Below are 16,983 nucleotides of genomic sequence, written 5' to 3'. Positions count from 1 at the left end.
GTGGTGGCGCACACCTGTAATCCCAGCTATCTTAGGAGGCTGAGGCAGAAGAATTGCTTGAACCTGGGAGGCAGAGATTGCAGTGGGCTGAGATCGTGCCACTGCACTCCAGCCTGAGCAACAGAGTGATATTCTGTCTCCAAACAAAAACAAAAACAAAAATAAAAAACACGTCAAGAATGCTTTGAAGAGGTAGACAAGTTACACACAAGCTTCATCCTGCTCAATGCCAAAATCCCGGTGTTGCTGGGCTGAGGCAGGGGCTGTCTAGAGGGGCTACAGGCTGGGGATAGGGCTGGCCATGGGGCTGCTAGGCACACAGCCTGTTCTCCAGGAACAACAACAAAAAACCTGAACAACAAATCAGTCCACTGGAATCACAAGGCTCATCAAAAAACACTCTGGGAAAATTAACTGACAATAAAAAATGTCTTCCTGGAACAGATGAGGCTGGGCCCAATACAGGAATTAAAACCTATCACTGCTGATCCCACATGGGTGCTGCAGAGGTTCAGCTGCTATATTTACAACAAGGGAATGATGCATATGCCATGAGTTAGAGGCCGCATTGCCTGCCATGGGTCCTTGGGGCCAAGTCCCCTCAAGTTCAGTGGCCGACACCTCCCAGTTTTGCCTCAGTCCGGGATCAGGCTGGGGAGCTGGGGCAAGGCAGAGTGCCCTGGGCTTTGAGTCCAGCATCAGGATGGCCAGGACCCCCAAGAGCCCTCTGACCCCCTGCCTTGCTGCAGCAGGAGTCACTCACAGTGTCCAAGAACTCTGGAGCCAGAGCCGGACTCGGGTTTGAATCCTGCCCCATCACTCCCTCAGTATCTCCTGTGACTTGGATCATCCTAGGTTCACCAAACCTCAGCTGCTCCATGTGCAAAATGACACTAATGCCACCTCCCTCCTCTGACTGCTGAGCGTGGAAGGGGACCCTGGCATACAGTAAGTGCTTAAGAAGTGGCAGAGGTCATTATTGAAATAGTCCTTGTTATTGTTCCCAGAGCTGTGTGGACCCCAGAACTCGCATGCTGGTAGCCCATGGCGGCGAGGGCAGCATTCTGATCGCCTGTGCTCTTGTGCCCCCTCAAACCCAGGCCATTCAGAATAAATGACTGTGAGCCTCAGGCTGGAAAGATCATTTCCCTTCCCAGCTAGAAAGACTCATCCATCAGGCTGTGTCAGACGCGCCTGAGCCCTCCAGGGTGGTCAAAGGTAATGAAGCTTGTGTCCCAAGTGCAGCATTTAGGGCTTCCCGAGGCAAAGTGCCCAAGCAGGCTCTCTGCTCTCCAAGTTCATGGTGCACAGTAGCCACGGCTTGCCTCTCCCAATACACAGGATCTCCAAGGGCCGCCCTCCCATTCCTCTTGTTTCTCAGTCCATGTTTTTCCTCCTTCCTTCAGTTTGACAATATGGGTACAGCAGCCACTTTGCAGGATGCCTCTGCTTAGGCATGCCTGAGCATGGGGCTAAGGAGAAACATGGGACCTGAACTCTGCACTCTTTGGGAAGAAGGACCACACAGGATTCAAATCTGTTTCACCAACCACTAGGCTCCAGGCCTGAGTCTACCCAGCAGCTGCTCAAAGTAAGTTTGCAGATGTGTGTAACCCAGACAGATACCCTCACCCCATGTGCTCCAGTCCTTGTTGGAATGGTTTTCAAAGAATTACAGTCCAGATGCCAAATAGATAGGAAACAGGGTTTCCGATCTTTAATAGTACTTCTCCAGTTATTAAATGGAATCTTTTAATTAATTAATTAATTTATTCTTGAGACGGAGTCTTGCTCTGTCACCCAGACTGGAGTGCAGTGGCACAATCTCGGCTCACTGCAACCTCCACTTCCTGGGTTCAAGCGATTCTCCCTGTCTCAGCCTCCCGTGTAGCTGGGATTACAGGTGTCCGCCACCACACCCAGCTAATTTTTGTATTTTTTAGTAGAGATGGGGTTTCACCATGTTGGCCAGTCTGGTCTTGAACTCCTGATTTCAGGTGATCCACCTGCCTCGGCCTCCCAAAGTGCTGAGATTACAGGTATGAGCTACCGTGCCCAGCCAAAATAAACCTAACTTAAAGCACAAAGCAATATATTTTGGTAGCCCCACCTTTTATAATCTGTATGTGGAAGTAAGCCCCCAGTTTTCCTTCAAGGCTTGCCCATCATAACTTTTATTCCTCTCAGCTTTCTGTCTAAGCTCCCTCTGTTTCTTTGTTTTCCTCTTTCCTCTAGAATCTGCATCACAGAAGACATCAAATTGGGCAAGACTCCTTCTCCTTGACAGGTGGCACAGGAGGGTGGCTGGAGAGGGAGCGTAGGAAGCAATACGTCGATCTTGGAAGAACAGCCTGGCTCTGCCACTCGCTGTGTGTCTGTGGGTACGTGAGTCCCCACTCTGTGCTGTGGCCTCTTCATGCAGGCAAAGGAGCTGATAAAAGTAACCGAGTTGGCCGGGCGCGGTGGCTCAAGCCTGTAACCCCAGCACTTTGGGAGGCCGAGATGGGCGGATCATGAGGTCAGGAGATCGAGACCATCCTGGCTAACCGTCTCTACTAAAAAGTACAAAAAAAACTAGCCAGGCGAGGTGGCGGATGCCTGTAGTCCCAGTTACTCGGGAGGCTGAGGCAAGAGAATGGTGTAAACCTGGGAGGCGGAGCTTGCAGTGAGCTGAGATCCGACCACTGCACTCCAGCCTGGGCGACAGAGCGAGACTCCATCTCAAGAAAAAAAAAAAAAAAGAGTAACCGAGTTAAACTGAACACAAAGTGAGTTCATGTGTGTGAACTCTCAAAAACGGTGCTGGCACACAGTAGGTGCTCAAGCAGCATGGGCATTTTACACAGTCACTGCCATGGCTGTTCTGAGTTTTATTTGCAGTCTGTATCATGCTGCCCAGCAGTTAAGCTTTTGTTGGGTCTGAGTTCTATCTTAACAGAAGTGGGCAGGACCCCCTCCCCTCTGCGGTCCTTCTGGCCGGGCGTGTGACGAAGGTCGTGAACTCAGCACTCACTGAACACCCGCCCGTCCCACCCGGGATGGGGACTCTGGGGTGTGCATCAGCAGTTTCAAGAAACACAGAATTACCGCATGACCCAGCAATTCCATTCCTAGGTATGTACCCCAAAGAACTGAAAATGAAAACTGGTACAAAAACGTTCACGTCGACATTCTTCACAATAACTAGAAGTTGGAAACAGCCCAAGTGTCCCTGAACTGGTGAACGGATAAACTAATTGTGGTCTAACCATGTGGTGGAATGTCATTCACCCACAAAAGGAAGGTAGTACAGACACACGCTACCACATGGGTGAACCTAAAGCACACGATGCTGAAAGAAGCCAGAAAAAAGGTTGCCTAGAGCTTGATTTCATGGACGGAAAATATCCGGAACAGGCAGACCCAAGACGGAGAGGGGATGAGTGTTTGCCTGAGGCTGGGAGGGAGATGGAGAGTGAGTGCCAATGGGTTCGATGGTAAATGTTATGGTCTGTGTATTTTACCACAACAACAAAAAAGACATACTCAAGCGAAAAAAAAAAAAAGTGTATAAACACATGACAAAATGTATTACTAACAGACACATATAAAGAAATAAAATTCCACAGAGATAAACCTTGTTTTGCGGACACTGTCTCCTGGTGGCAGCATCCCTGGTTTTTCCTTTGGCTTCTCTGCATTACCAATTTTATTTGTGTCTGACATGATTTACTCGAAACACAGTGAAATAACACTAATGTAAAAGCTGGCCACCAGGCAGATATGGGGGCAGAGTTTACTCAAAATTTCCTAGGAGGAGGGGTACACATTCTGCCTGTAAACCTCTCAGGATTTGAGTGGGCCTGGGGAGAGAAGGCTGGCACCTTCCAGGGAAGGGCTGGCTTCTCACACTCTCTCTGATAGAAATGAGTCCACCCCTCCACCTCCACCAGCTTTTCAAGTTCCGGCACTGATGGAGATGGGGAAGGGGTTTGGGAGGAAGGATCCCCTTCTCTAAGACAGAAGTTCTATCCTGGCTGTGCTCTCCTGGGTGGTGTCTTCCTTTCCTTAAGGAATATTTATGGGGTGCCTGCCATGTGCTCGGCTCTGGGTGGTCCCTTATCTGACGGGGTATGTGCAGGAAGTGACTATAGCAAGGGGTTATGAGTGGACACCACAGGCAACTTTCAGGGAGTAGACATCTGAGGCAGATGCAGGAGGTGCCCTGGTAGAGCAGGTGGAGCAGACGAAATTGTAGGCAAGTGTCTGGGGCCAGAAGGAGTGTGGCACATACTGCAGACCAGGGAGAGCGTCCAATGGCGACGTCCATCTCCTCACTGGCCTGGCACACGTGCCATCTCCCCTTCTCACCCATATAACCCACTCCTCCCTCTGCAGCCCCAGCCCTGAGGGTGCTGATGGAGGTGCACATGCCCAGGACGGCCCCTGTTTATCTCCATGACCCCCTAGGTCCTGCCACGGAGACTGAATACAAAGGAGAAGCATGGAAAAGTCTGCTCCATGGGACCCGTCTGAAGATCCTGGGGAGAAGGAAGTAGATAACTTGCTGGTGGGTGGTTGATTTCGTGAGACCACAGTGGGGCCACCATTCTCAGGGCTCCACAGCATCAGCTCTGCCTCCCCTTCTCATCCCACTCTGCTTGTGGGCGCGCACACACCCTAATTCCCAGGGCTGACAAACTCTATCAATTAAAAGACCCTATGGGACACTTAGCACAGGGCCTTCCTCCAGTTCATTTGCCAACCTAACCACTTGTATCATGAAACTCCCCACAAAAGGGCACCAAAGGCGAAGACAAATCAATGCTAACAAGAGCCTGCTGAGCACACTGGGAAGCGGGCAGTGGGTGTATGGGAGGGAGGAGGGGGCAGGTGGAAAGGACCCAGAGGCAACAATGGGTGCATCAGAGGACCTGGTGCCAGCAGCTTCCAACATAGGGATGTCAGCCCACTATGCCTCCTGCTGCCTTCGCTCCATGTAGCCTGGGGCTGGGTGTACAGCATCCACACACAAAAAAAGATGGCTATAAGGTTATATCCCAATGATCTGGGACTTACCTGGATCATGAGGTAGACACAGTGCAAAAGAAACAAGCTTTGGAGTCAGCTTAGATTCAGACCTCCCTGGAGGGCCCTGGGCAGGCTTCTTAATCTCTCTGAGGCTCAGTTTCATTACCTGCAAGATGAGTGTAAAACTACTTCCCAGGAGTGCCCATCACTGAACACATGCACTGGGGCCTCTGTTATGCACCTGGCACTGTGCTGCATGCTGGAGATGTAGCAGAGACCTGGTCAGCAAACTCTCTGGCCCACAGGGAATGTTCCATGAGGGAGGTAGATAGTAAGTCAGTCACCTAACACAGGAAATGTATGATTCCTATGGTCACGGAAGCACACGGTGTGAGTGTAAGAGTCAGGGAAACCTGAGGGTGCCAAGAGGTTCCTCTCTGAGAAGGCATGATATGAGCTGAAACCACAGTGGTGAGGGAAGTGGGGCTCAAAGTAGACGCAGATGGACAAGGCAGGACATGGCAGATGCTCGACCACGTTGGCTCCTTGGCCCCTCCTTGTGGAAGAGATTTCTCTACCAAGTAGATGAAACTGTCACTAAGTAATGAGCCTCTATGCCCAGAAACTCCAAGGATGCAGGGGACAGAAATGAAAGGTGCAGGGACGGAGGGAGGGGACATGCTGAGGGCTTCCTTCAGACTCCTGAGGAAGGCTGCATCCCTATCCTCCCAGCTCTCTCGTTCAGCACCCTGCAGAGGGCCAACGCCCTGGAGTAGTTCAGCACCCTGGAGAGAGACCATGCCCCACAGGGGTTCAGCACCCTGGAGAGATCCAGCAACGCTCTCGCTCTGTGCAGCGGTCCAGTCACACACATTTGTACCTACTTAACTAACATCCCAGGCCCCCATTAGACCAGTTGCTCACCCCCAGCTTTATGGCATCTGATCACTCCCCAAATCCACCTTGAACATTCCTGACCCCCTAAGCTTTTGCTCAAGATCTTTCTCAGTTCTGCCTGCAGAAACCTCACTAACCCCACTAACCCATCAAAGCCTGGAGCCAACACCATCTTTCATGAAGCCCTTTTCCTGATTTATTTTGGGGCCTCCGCCACACTCTGCTTTTTGCCTACCCCTTCTAGACTGTGTGTTCCCCAAGGAACTGTGTCTGATTCATGTCTTTCTTCCAGCCCAGCACCTGAGAGGCAGAATGTATGCTTCAGAAATGAATGAGTGAAGTTTCAGAGTAATTTTTACAATTGCCACCATTTGTTGAGAACTCATGATGCCAGAAACTGCTACATGCTTCACACACACTTTTATTTACAGTTTGAGAAACTGAGGCCAAGAAATGAGCAACCTGCCCAAGTTCACACAGTTAAGAAGAGGCAGAGCCTGGATTCAAACCCAGGTCAGACGGCACAGCCTGTGCCCTTGACCGCGGCTCCTCTCTGCCTCTCTCCAACCCCGTGTGCTGCCATCTGCCAGTCCCACGGCATCTGAGCACAGCAGCCACGGTCCCCTGAAGTGATTCTGAATCTTTTTATAGCCTGAAATTGAAATCACTGATGCTTCAAATTAGAACCCCAAAATGAACGAGCCAAGATTTCAGATTTGCAAGTTGCCGAGCTGCCCGCATCCACCTTCTCAGCAAGATTCCTGGGCTGCTCCTCAGCCCGGACCACCTGTTCCCAGTCAATATGGAGGACAAAGAGAACGACCTCCCCAGGCCCAGAAGGCCACGCGCAGAAAAGGGATCCAACCTCCCCGCCATCCAGCACTCCCCACGGAGCAGTGGCCTCTGCCTGGGAGAAGAAAGACCACAGTGCATTAAGCCTCAGAGAGCAGACCTCAATGCTGTTAGCCTCAGAGAATGAAGACCCCCAGTGCTATTAGCCTTAGAGGATAAAGGCCCCCAGTGCTATTAATGCCCTTGATCAATGGATCCTGATGACACGGTGAGAAGCCACTGATCTGTCAGGACAGAAATACCCCACACTCAGAGTGATGCAGGACAGACCCTGTTTGTCTTTGGTGTGAATGCAATGAAATATTGGCCTTGATGACCAAAGCACCAACATGACCCTGCTCAAGAATTCAGCAGTCACCCTGGGTTCCTGCTAACATCAGCTGGTCTTTGGTCTTTAACTTGGTTATTAAGTAGCCATTTAAAACCATTTAAATAAGAGCGGAAGAACTTCTGGGGGTGGGGTGGAGAGAGTTTCCAGATTGGTCATCAGGGCCACTAGCAGGACAAAGTCTCTCACAATATCCCAAAAGGCGAGCTAGAGAAATGTGAGCTGTGTGAGGTGGCTGAACCACTAGACCCAAGGGATGCTGGCACCAGGCAAACCACAACAGGGCTCTGGCCTTGGCCCTGGGATTTGCTGCTAGAGGGCAAAGTGGGTATCAGGAATAGGAATTCCAAGATGATTTAAAAGCTGGACCCACGCCAACACAGAATTGTACAGGGTAGTGAGTGCTCTGGGAGCAGGAGTTTGAGCCAAAGGAGGAGATGTGCCTGCCAGGGACTTCGGAGGCTGGCGGGTGGGGTGGGGCAGGTACCTGTATTCGCGATGGTCCCCACAACAGAGGCATAAGGAAACCATGGCTCATGTACTCTTGGCTGGAAGTGTCTGATGGACTTGGCACAGGCTGGGTATGCTCTGTGACTGCTACATGCTTCACATAATAGTGGTAACAAACATCAGTCATTATGATAATATTATTATCCCTGTTTGTTCAACTAATAGCCACTGATTTCCTCTTCTGAGTCGGGCATCATTAATGATGATGAAGGACAAGATGATGATCCATGACAAGTACTGACTGAGGCCGGGTGAGGTGATGTATCTTTAGTTCCAGTGCTTTGGGAGGCTCAGGTAGGAGGATCATTTGAGGCCAGGAGTTTGAGACCAGCCCAGGCAACAAAGCAAGACTCTGGCTCTATAAAAAAGTACACAAGTTAGCTAGGTATGGTGGTGCGTGCCTGTAGTGTAAACTACTTGGAAGGCTGACGTGGGAGGATCTTTTGAACCCAGGAGTTCAAGGCTGCAGTGAGCTGTGATTGTGCCATTGCACTCCAGCCTGGGCAACAGAGCAAGATCCTGTCTCTAAAAAAGAAAGTTGATTGAATGCCAGCCCTGTGCTCCACACCTCTGACCAAGCAGTCCAGTGTTGAGAGTTCAGTTCGTCTCAGGTGATTCTACTGTCACAACCACACATTTCCTCAACAGGAATACCGGGACCCAGCAAGAGTAATGACTGATCGTGCTGAATCTGGACTTCATTTTCTTTCCTCCAAGTAATACTTAAGTCTGAAGCTGGGGGAGGGGGGTTGACCCTTGAGTAGCGAGCTCTAACAACTGTTCCTCACGCCTGCTTGCTTGAAAAGTCAAACATGCTAGAGGCCATCTCACATTTCTCAAGTCCCATTTTAAAATACCAGCCTAAGAAACATTTTTTTTTTTCAAGGAGTCTTGCTCTATTGCCCAGGCTGGAGTTCAGTGGCGCGATCTCGGCTCACTGCAACCTCCACCTCCCGGGTTCAAGTGATTCTCCTGCCTCCGCCTTCCAAGTAGCTGGGATTAACAGGCACACGCCACCACACCCAGCTAATTTTTGTATTTTTAGTCTGAGGCAGGGTTTCCCCATGTTGGCCATGCTGGCCTTGAACTCCTGACCTCAAGTGATCTGCCCGCCTTGGCCTCCCAAATTGCTGGGATTACAGGCATGAGCTGCCACACCCGGCCTTACAAGACCTTCCCAGGGTCTCTGAGGAAAACACCAGGACATCCCTCTTAGCATCCTGACTTAAATACAAACCACGAGTATAAAGCAGATCCACACCCTCTCTCGCGCAAGTATTTAATATGAGGAAAAAGTAATTAGCAAACTCGAGCACCACTTTTCAAGGATGAAGGATACTGCTGCCTGCTTTAACTGCAAAGGAAAACCTATTTAGAGAAATTAACGCAAAAATGAAATTGGCCACTTCAGGGCCAAGAAAACAACCACAAAAACCATAGGCGTCGTCAGAGCCCTGCAGCAGGCGTGTGAGGAATGGCCCCGGGAAAGTAATTATTGCCCAGGAAGCCTTTTCCCTCTGACAGCAAACAGCACCACCTGTGCCAAGGGGGCCGGACATTTGTCTCCTGCGTGAGACAACTTTCTCTAAGACACGCTTTCCTATGTATGAGATGGATACTTTTCAAAATAGGAATACTTCGATTCCAGGAAATCTGAGAGAGACATCTGAAAGAAAGAGAAAATAACACAACCTCACCACCTAGGGGTTAATGTTTCCTGTCCTTTTTGTTTTCTTCTGTGCCTACACTGGGGAAAGACGGTCTTAGACGGTATTGTGCTGAGCATTTTGATTCTGCCTTTCTCACTAAGTAGAATGTAACCTTTCTCGGTTGGTATTAAGAACTCCTTGTAAACATCATTTTTAATGCTTTCTTCTGAATTCACAACAGATGTTCACTGTCACTGAACCATTCTCCTATTAGCCCCGCCCCCTCCCTGCCTCAACTCCTTGTTTTTGCCACACTGTAATTGCTACCTGTTTTTATTTTATTATTATTTATTATTATTATTATTTTGAGACCGAATCTTGCTTTGAGACCGAGTCTTGCTTTGTCACCCAGGCTGGAGTGCAGTGGCCGTGATCTCAGCTCAATGCAACATCCGCCTCCCAGGTTCAAACGATTCTCTTGCCTCAGCCTCCTGAGTAGCTGGGACTGCAGGTGCCCACCACCACATCGAGCTAATTTTTTGTATTTTTAGTAGAGACGGGGTTTCATCGTGTTGGCCAGGATGGTCTCGAACTCCTGACCTCAGGTGATCCACCCGCCTTGGCCTCCCAAAGTGCTGGGATTACAGGCGTGAGCACCATGCCTGGCTGATTTCTGCCTGTTTTTTAAGATTATTCCCTTAGCATGGATTCCTAGATGTAAAATTCCTGGTTTAGCTTTATGGCTCTTGTTACCTACTGCCACATTGATTTTGAAAACATCTATGGCAACTTAGTCTTTTCCCCAGCAACATGTGAGTGCTGTCACCAGCAACGAGTACAGTCACAAAGAAGTATTTGCTAATTTGAAAACAAAACGGGCACCTCACTGCTTTTCTTCTCACCGTTTGCCAATTTATACATAAAGCTCATCAAAGTGTTGTTCATGTATCTTTGAGCCACGACATTATAGGTCAGACAGCCTGAGCTGGAATTCCACCTTCTCCACTCACCAGCTACACGGCCACTGGCCAGTTACTTCACCTGTGTACCTCAGTTTCCCCATCTGTAAAATGGGGAGGAACACACATGCTGTACGGATGACTCTGAGGGTTGGATGGGGCACTGCAGGGCTTCTAGCGCTTGGAGATCCACCTCAGCTACTATAAACAAGGACACGGGCTTCTTGGGACATTTGTTGCAAATGTTGTTTGCCCTCTACCTGCCTGCTATGGAGTTGAATCGTAAGGATGTCTCAGATACAGGATATTTTAGATCACAAAAGTCACTGAAGAAACAAAATTTAGGTTGTCAGAGAAGGGAAGACAGTCCTAGTCTTAAGGAGATCAGCGCAGCACCTGCTTGTGTTTAGGTCGAGGAGACTTCAGTTGGCAGGCCACGTCAAGAGGCTGGCATGTCAACCTGGGCCGGGCCAGTGGGTCACCGCCTCTCCTGTCTGTTGGGACCCCCAGCATCACCACTGCAGCTTTCACGGATGCCCCAGCTCTTGCCTCATAGTTCTGATTCAGGGCGTGTGGGCTGGAGACCAGATTTCTATCAACCTCAGGTGACTGGGACGCCCAGCCAGGTTTCACTGGGTGAGACCTACGGTGAGCCCTGCAAGACATCAAAGTGGTGTCCCCACCTCCACATCTCCTTAAACACTTGATGCACTACCGTCCTCCAGGAGCCACCCACAGGCTTAGGACGTATCATGAACTTCAGAAGCAGCCTCTGACCTCTCCAGCCCCATGTTGCGGGAGTGAAGGGGCCTAATCAGGGTCATCTCAAAGAGACAGCAGACAAAGTCTTCAGCAAACTCTTATAGCAGGCTGACTCTCCCTCGAAACTCTCTGGTCTCGGCTTCCTGACAAGCTCCAATCATTATGAAAATCAGTTTGGACTGGGTTTCCTGTTGTCACCAGAGGGACGTGGGCCTCTGTCATTCCCGGCTGGTGGAGGCCCCATCGTCACCTCTGACCTGCATGGAGAGAAACACCTGCCCTGCTTCTCTCAGGGGCTGTCACTGCTCCAGCATCCACCCCCCTGCAAGCCTTGGCCTCAGCCTCCCCCTGCAGGTCCCATGGGCGACCTCCGCCGGGGCATTCAACTTCCCGCTGCCCTGCCCCTCCCACGGCCTCTAAAATCTCTCTGGCTCCTTCTCTGCTGGGCTGGTTGACATTTCACAATCTGGAATGGCTCAGTGTCACTGGCTATCTCGGGGATTCCGGCACACCAGCTGATCCGAAATGGCAAATCACACCGTCCACGAAACCACTGTGATCAAATGTCCCTATCCACGGGACATCCGCTTATCCTTCACGTCCACCTCTGAGGTGAACCTTTTATTACAACACAGCTTGTGCGATAACATCTGTCTGTCTGATGAGATTCCCGATTTGGCGACAGCTCAAAGCCTTTGATTGTGGTTGGTAGGGTCAGGGGGTGGTCAACCAGAAACAAAAACAACAGCAAAAGAACAAACTCTTCCCCAAAGCTTAGGTAGGAGAGAAAGAAATTCTACAAGGTAAGTACCCAAGAAAGTCACGCACAGCAGGAAACCATGACAGGCGCCAAGGCCGAGAGCTGGAGGGCCACGTCAGGGCATTCTCACGAAGTTAATGAGGGAAAATGAAGTTCTGGAGACGCCAAAGACGTTAAAAGCCAACATTCACTTCAAAGGGTGCCCCTTCAGCCAAAAGTTCAAACCGCAGCATGCAGTTTTAAAGAGAAAATAAAAATCTGTCACACTTTCGAGGTTCTTTCAAATAGCAGAGAGAAAGGAAGGCTTGCCAAGGGCTGCTTGGGGTAAGGAAGACAGAGTGTCTGCATTTCAGGCAGCTTTTCATGTGGAGACCTTGCACCTCACCGAGAGCTCAGAAACCCCACCGACTCTAGGGCTGGCTGCTCACCAAAAAGAAAATTCACGTGAGACACGTGATGCTGTTTCATACCATCCCTCCAAGGTCAAAGCTCTTCACCGAAAATAGAGAAACATGGTCTGTTGGAACAAACACGCACCTATTAGGCTATACACGATTTTAATATTCCGGTGGCAAAATCCGGCCGCTAGGAACACAACTCAATGGAATTCTCAGTCTTAAGCCCCTGGAGGAGAATTTCTGAGTCCCCAGAGGCAGCTGTGGACATGAACTGGGAGGAGCCAGGATCGTGCAAGGGTCCAGCGGCCTGTGCCCCACACCCTCATTAGTGTAAGACTGATGTAGAGCAGCCTTGCAGGGCTGTGGAGGGCCCAGTGCTCCTTGGGTCATCTGTGATATCATAATGCAGGCACAGCCCTAATGCATCTCAGGACCAGCCATTCCTAGAATACTGGAAGTCAGAGGTTACCTAGAATATAAAACCTGCCCCCAAATGGCAAATATATTTGCATATCGGAGGTTAAAAGCAATGTCAAAGGAGGTGCTTAGAAACAGAACTGTGGAAACTCTCAAAGCTCCAAATTTCCACAAAGGCTTCAGACCGACAGGACAGGTGCACCTTCTCGGCCCCACCCAGGCGAGCGCTGCAGCCACAGACAGCAACATCTTCTAACCCAGTGCGGCTCCGCTCACCAGGCAAGTGCGGGGCCCACACACGTGCCTCAGCAGGCCACGTTTCTTTTATTGATGAGTTTATCCAGGAAACAGCCCAATGAGCTGAACAACGGGGGGTGCTCTTGCATCTGCAGCCCTCTTTTATTATTGAAAATCAAGAACCAAGAGTGACCTATTTCAACAACCCCCCATCCTGCCTGTCACACATGCACACACTCTTACACCACCTATAGACTTCAGCCTTGCTGCTAGGCCCAAGGCCACGCCCCCCCCAACACACACACACACACACACACACACACACACGCAGGAAGGGGACTCACATCCCAACTGCATCCTACAGAGGATGATTCAACCCAGGCCCTCTGCATTTTCATGAAGGTTACAAATCGAATTAACCCCCGAAGCCACGGCAGGCTCCAGTCTCCATCATTCTGGTGGTGCATCCGACAGTTTCAACGCACAAGAACGCAAATAAGTTCATTTCTCATTCAAATCAGGTTCTGATTGGTTGATAATCATTTAAATATCTCTTCCAGCAAATCAAAGAGATCCACAGGAGGCACTCAGAATAAGTTTAAGCACCTGCTCCATCTTACCTGGCTCTCTAACAGTCTCTTCCCTTCTGACTTTCCATCGCCCCTTAATAGTCCTGAGGATCTCTAAGGAGATCACTAGCAGAATCATAGCATGATCAGCCAGCTCAAGAGCTTAGGCCTGACTGGGAGAAATGATCGCAGGTAGCCCTCTCACCAGGGGCTGGGATGTGGGATCCTCATTTACAGAACGAATATCTGTCTGGCCCAGTGGCAGGGACCACCACATGGCTGGCTGGATGCCACGTACCCACCCCTTCCACCTGCATGTGGAGTTCTGATGTACACGAGGCAGGGCTCAGGGTGACACAGAAGAGCGTGTGCATCCAAGAAACGCACACTCCCAACGAGGACCATTTGAGTCTACCGAGCCTTGAAAATATCATCTTTTTCAACCTATAATGTTCTTTTCTTCTTCCTATTTCCAAAGAGTCACATGTTCCTTTGCATAACAAGATTAAAAGTAACACCTAAACTCACAAAAAGGCCAGGTGATCAGATGCACTGGGGCCTCTGACCCCTCACACACACCGACGTGCCAACCCTAGGGACTGTTTTCTGTTTGTAGAGCCGGGGCACTCACACCTCTATTCTCTAAAGGAAGAAAATGCTCTTTCCTTTCCAGTACCAGCAAACGGTCATTTTCAAAGCATCTGAATTCCTAAGTTTCCTTTTTGCACCATCGACACCAGCCATCCCTCTTGCCTGGGCTCCTGGGTCTTAGAAGGCTATCGTCCAACTGACAGGGTGGTTACCACAACCTGCAAATCTACGAGCTCTTAGCCACCAATGTTACAGACCTCACACCAGCAACTGCTACACAAGAGTGCTTGCCGACTCACCCATAGGACACAAGAACGGATGATGACTCCTCTTGGTACCTATTTATGGAGTCACACCTAAGCCACCCACAGATCTGCACATGTCCCCAACATCATGGTGACCACATGCCTCCACTTTCTATCTTCTACTTGAAGACCAATGGCCAAATTCCACAGACTTTTCCTCCTCCAACGGGTTACGGCCAAGGCCTCCAAGACAAGCCCAACACCAGGTCCGCAGGCAGGGGCACCCACGTTGGGAGAAATTGACCAAACAACGAAAGTTCATGGCAGACTCCACAAGCACCCCCAGACTGGGCCTCGTGGCCATGCTGCCAGGACTACGACCTCCTCCCCGAGAGTCGGCGCTCTCCCCAAGCAGAAAAATACAGACACCTGTGTCCCTACCTCAATCAAGAAGTCCCCGGTCCTTAGTCCGGCTTGCCACGCCACCCCACCTTCATCCACGGACTCCAGGTACTGCAGGGCTGGGAACGCCGGTGTTGGTGTGAATTCTTCAATGGGTGTGTCAGCTGGGAAGACAAGCAGCACCTGGTTATAAGCCTGGGAGATGTTTTCCAAATTCACATTGCCTGACCTCCCCAAGGGACCCCCGGGAGGAAGTGGGCCCACACATCTCCCATCGCAGGTGGCTGGTCCAGGCCAACTCTCCTCCAGGAACGGCTTGAGACTCATACTCATGGGCCGATGCAACTCAAGCAATGAAGTCAACTGCACCTTGGTGCCGCCATCATATTTCTTGGCCTCTCTGCTGAAACCACAGGATAATGTGCTCTGTGGTACATGTCTACACGCCTGTCATTTTCTTTAAAAGCATCAGTGACTAAACATTTTCGGTTCTAAAAATGGAAAAGTTCCTCCCCTGCCACACAGAGCTACAGAAACACCACACTAAACCACTTGCCAAATTTACATCTACGTAGACTCGCAACCAAGGGAATTCAACTCGGAATGCGGACGGAACATCACGCTGACCCAGTGGGTGGCTACAGATTTGGAATCTGCTCATGAGTCCCGTCTACAGGGACCCCAGGCCTCTGTGACCACTCTGTGTGTGACCAGTGTCCCTGGGCACTGGTGTGTGTGTGTGGGGGGGTGCTGAGCCACCACTGCCCAGCACAGTGAGGCTCAGCTTCTGGGGCCCACACAGCTGCCAGGTGCAACTCCAGGGCAGGAGACAGACTTTCCTAGGGAGGCATGAGTGGCCGGGGGTGGGTGGGTGTGGAGATGAAGATTCCAGCAGGGGGAGGGGAGAGCAAATCACACAGACAGGCGTGGACGCTCTCACAGAGACAGCTGCAACTGCTCTTTCTCTCTCTGGACAGCTTGCTATGGAGCCGCCTGAGTCTGAGGCAGGTGGGCACACCAGCCGGGGAGGAGGCCTCCTGCAGCACAGGTGCAGGACCCCTGGCACAGCACGTAAGCTCTGAGATGAAACTTCCACATGGCCGAACCACACACACGGTGGGCGGATGTCCCCTCTCACCGGGAGGCGATGCCATTTTGTTTTCTTTTGGAGGGGAAGCCGTGCGTGCAGGGTGGCTGGCGGGTGTACCGCCATGGACGGCATCCCTGAGCCTCCCACGACGGGCCACGTAACGTGTGTGCTGCCGGCTCAGTCCACGGCAGAGGGGACCATCTTGTCACATTTTCTTTGCAAAGTCACCTTAGAGGCAAGCACACAAATGCCCGCTGCCCTTGGAGCCAAAGCCCACTCCCAGAATGGGGCAGTTTCTAGGTGCCTGAAACTCAGGCCTGGGCAATCCTGGGGATTTGAGAGCCAGAGCTCTGAGGGCAGTCACAGTCTGGCTCAAGCAGAACACAAAATTTTAACCACCCCATCATTTAAAAACAAAAGGTAGGACGGGGCAAGGGGGAGAGAGAACCCGTTCAGAACAACGTTGTCTACAGAAAATTAAAAACATTCCTCAAGGAAGCCCTGACGTTTTCTGAGTAAGGCGCAATGTGAAAGAACATGGTTGTCTAGCAACCAAGTGCCCCCAGGAAAAATGCTTATTTAATGCTTATTCCTGAGCCAGGAACGTTTTTTCATGCAGGCGTACAAACACACACACACACACAAACATGGGAAGACATTCAGGCTCGGAGCGGCTGCTCTTACCTTTGGCCCCTCGAAGCACGAATCCAAAGCCCTCATTGTCTTTTTTCTGCAGGACCACCGTCTTCTCCTCAATAATGCAGTCACTGTAGAGAGAATTCCGGGGACAGCGACCATTATTGTAGCCCGTCATCATCACCGCGGCCGCTCCTCCGCCGGGGACATTCATCATCATAGCCAATTAATCACCCCAGCTCGCCAGATCCAGGCAGCATGGAGGAAAGGAGGCAGCGAGGGTGCAGGAGGAGCGAAGGAAGAGGGGGGTGGCTACCGGGATAGGCGAGCGTGGCACAATGAGGCTTGCAGGGTGGGGGCAGGCAGAGCCGGAGCCAGCCGGAGGAAGGAGTCATACATGGTGGGGCGGCTGCCGGAGGGATGGCTGAGCTGGAGGCTCAAGGGGGGCTGGCCAGGACGCCGCCCAGGGCAAAGAAAGTAAGTGGCCCGAACGGCGGCGGCGGCAGAGGCGGCCTCAGCAGCGGCGGCGGCGTCGGGAATGAGCTCCTCCGGCTTGTCCCGGCCACACGCATCTTCCAGGGAAGCCCGGGAAAATCAGCCAGGGGAGAAATGAGGCAGCAGTTTTGTTTTGCTTTTCCTTGCAGGGGGTTAAAAAAAAAAAAAAATCAAAT

The 16,983-nt window shown here is 51.0% G+C and overlaps 1 protein-coding gene across 1 annotated transcript in view; it reads right to left on the bottom strand.

Moving 5' to 3' along the window:
* SHANK2 (SH3 and multiple ankyrin repeat domains 2) overlaps positions 1-16,983 on the bottom strand; it is a 688,546-nt gene that overhangs the window by 185,280 nt on the left and 486,283 nt on the right. Inside the window, exons 16-17 of the mRNA XM_011930122.1 lie at positions 16,361-16,443; positions 14,626-14,750 (exon numbers count right to left, since the gene is read on the bottom strand). Coding sequence (XP_011785512.1) covers positions 14,626-14,750; positions 16,361-16,443 — 208 coding nt within the window. The remainder of the gene's footprint in view (positions 1-14,625; positions 14,751-16,360; positions 16,444-16,983) is intronic.

This window comes from Colobus angolensis, unplaced genomic scaffold, assembly GCF_000951035.1.
Source record: "Colobus angolensis palliatus isolate OR3802 unplaced genomic scaffold, Cang.pa_1.0 Scaffold84, whole genome shotgun sequence".
Lineage (NCBI taxonomy): Eukaryota > Metazoa > Chordata > Mammalia > Primates > Cercopithecidae > Colobus > Colobus angolensis.
Note: the sequence above shows the minus strand (reverse complement) of the source record. Positions and strands in the feature narration are given on the sequence as shown.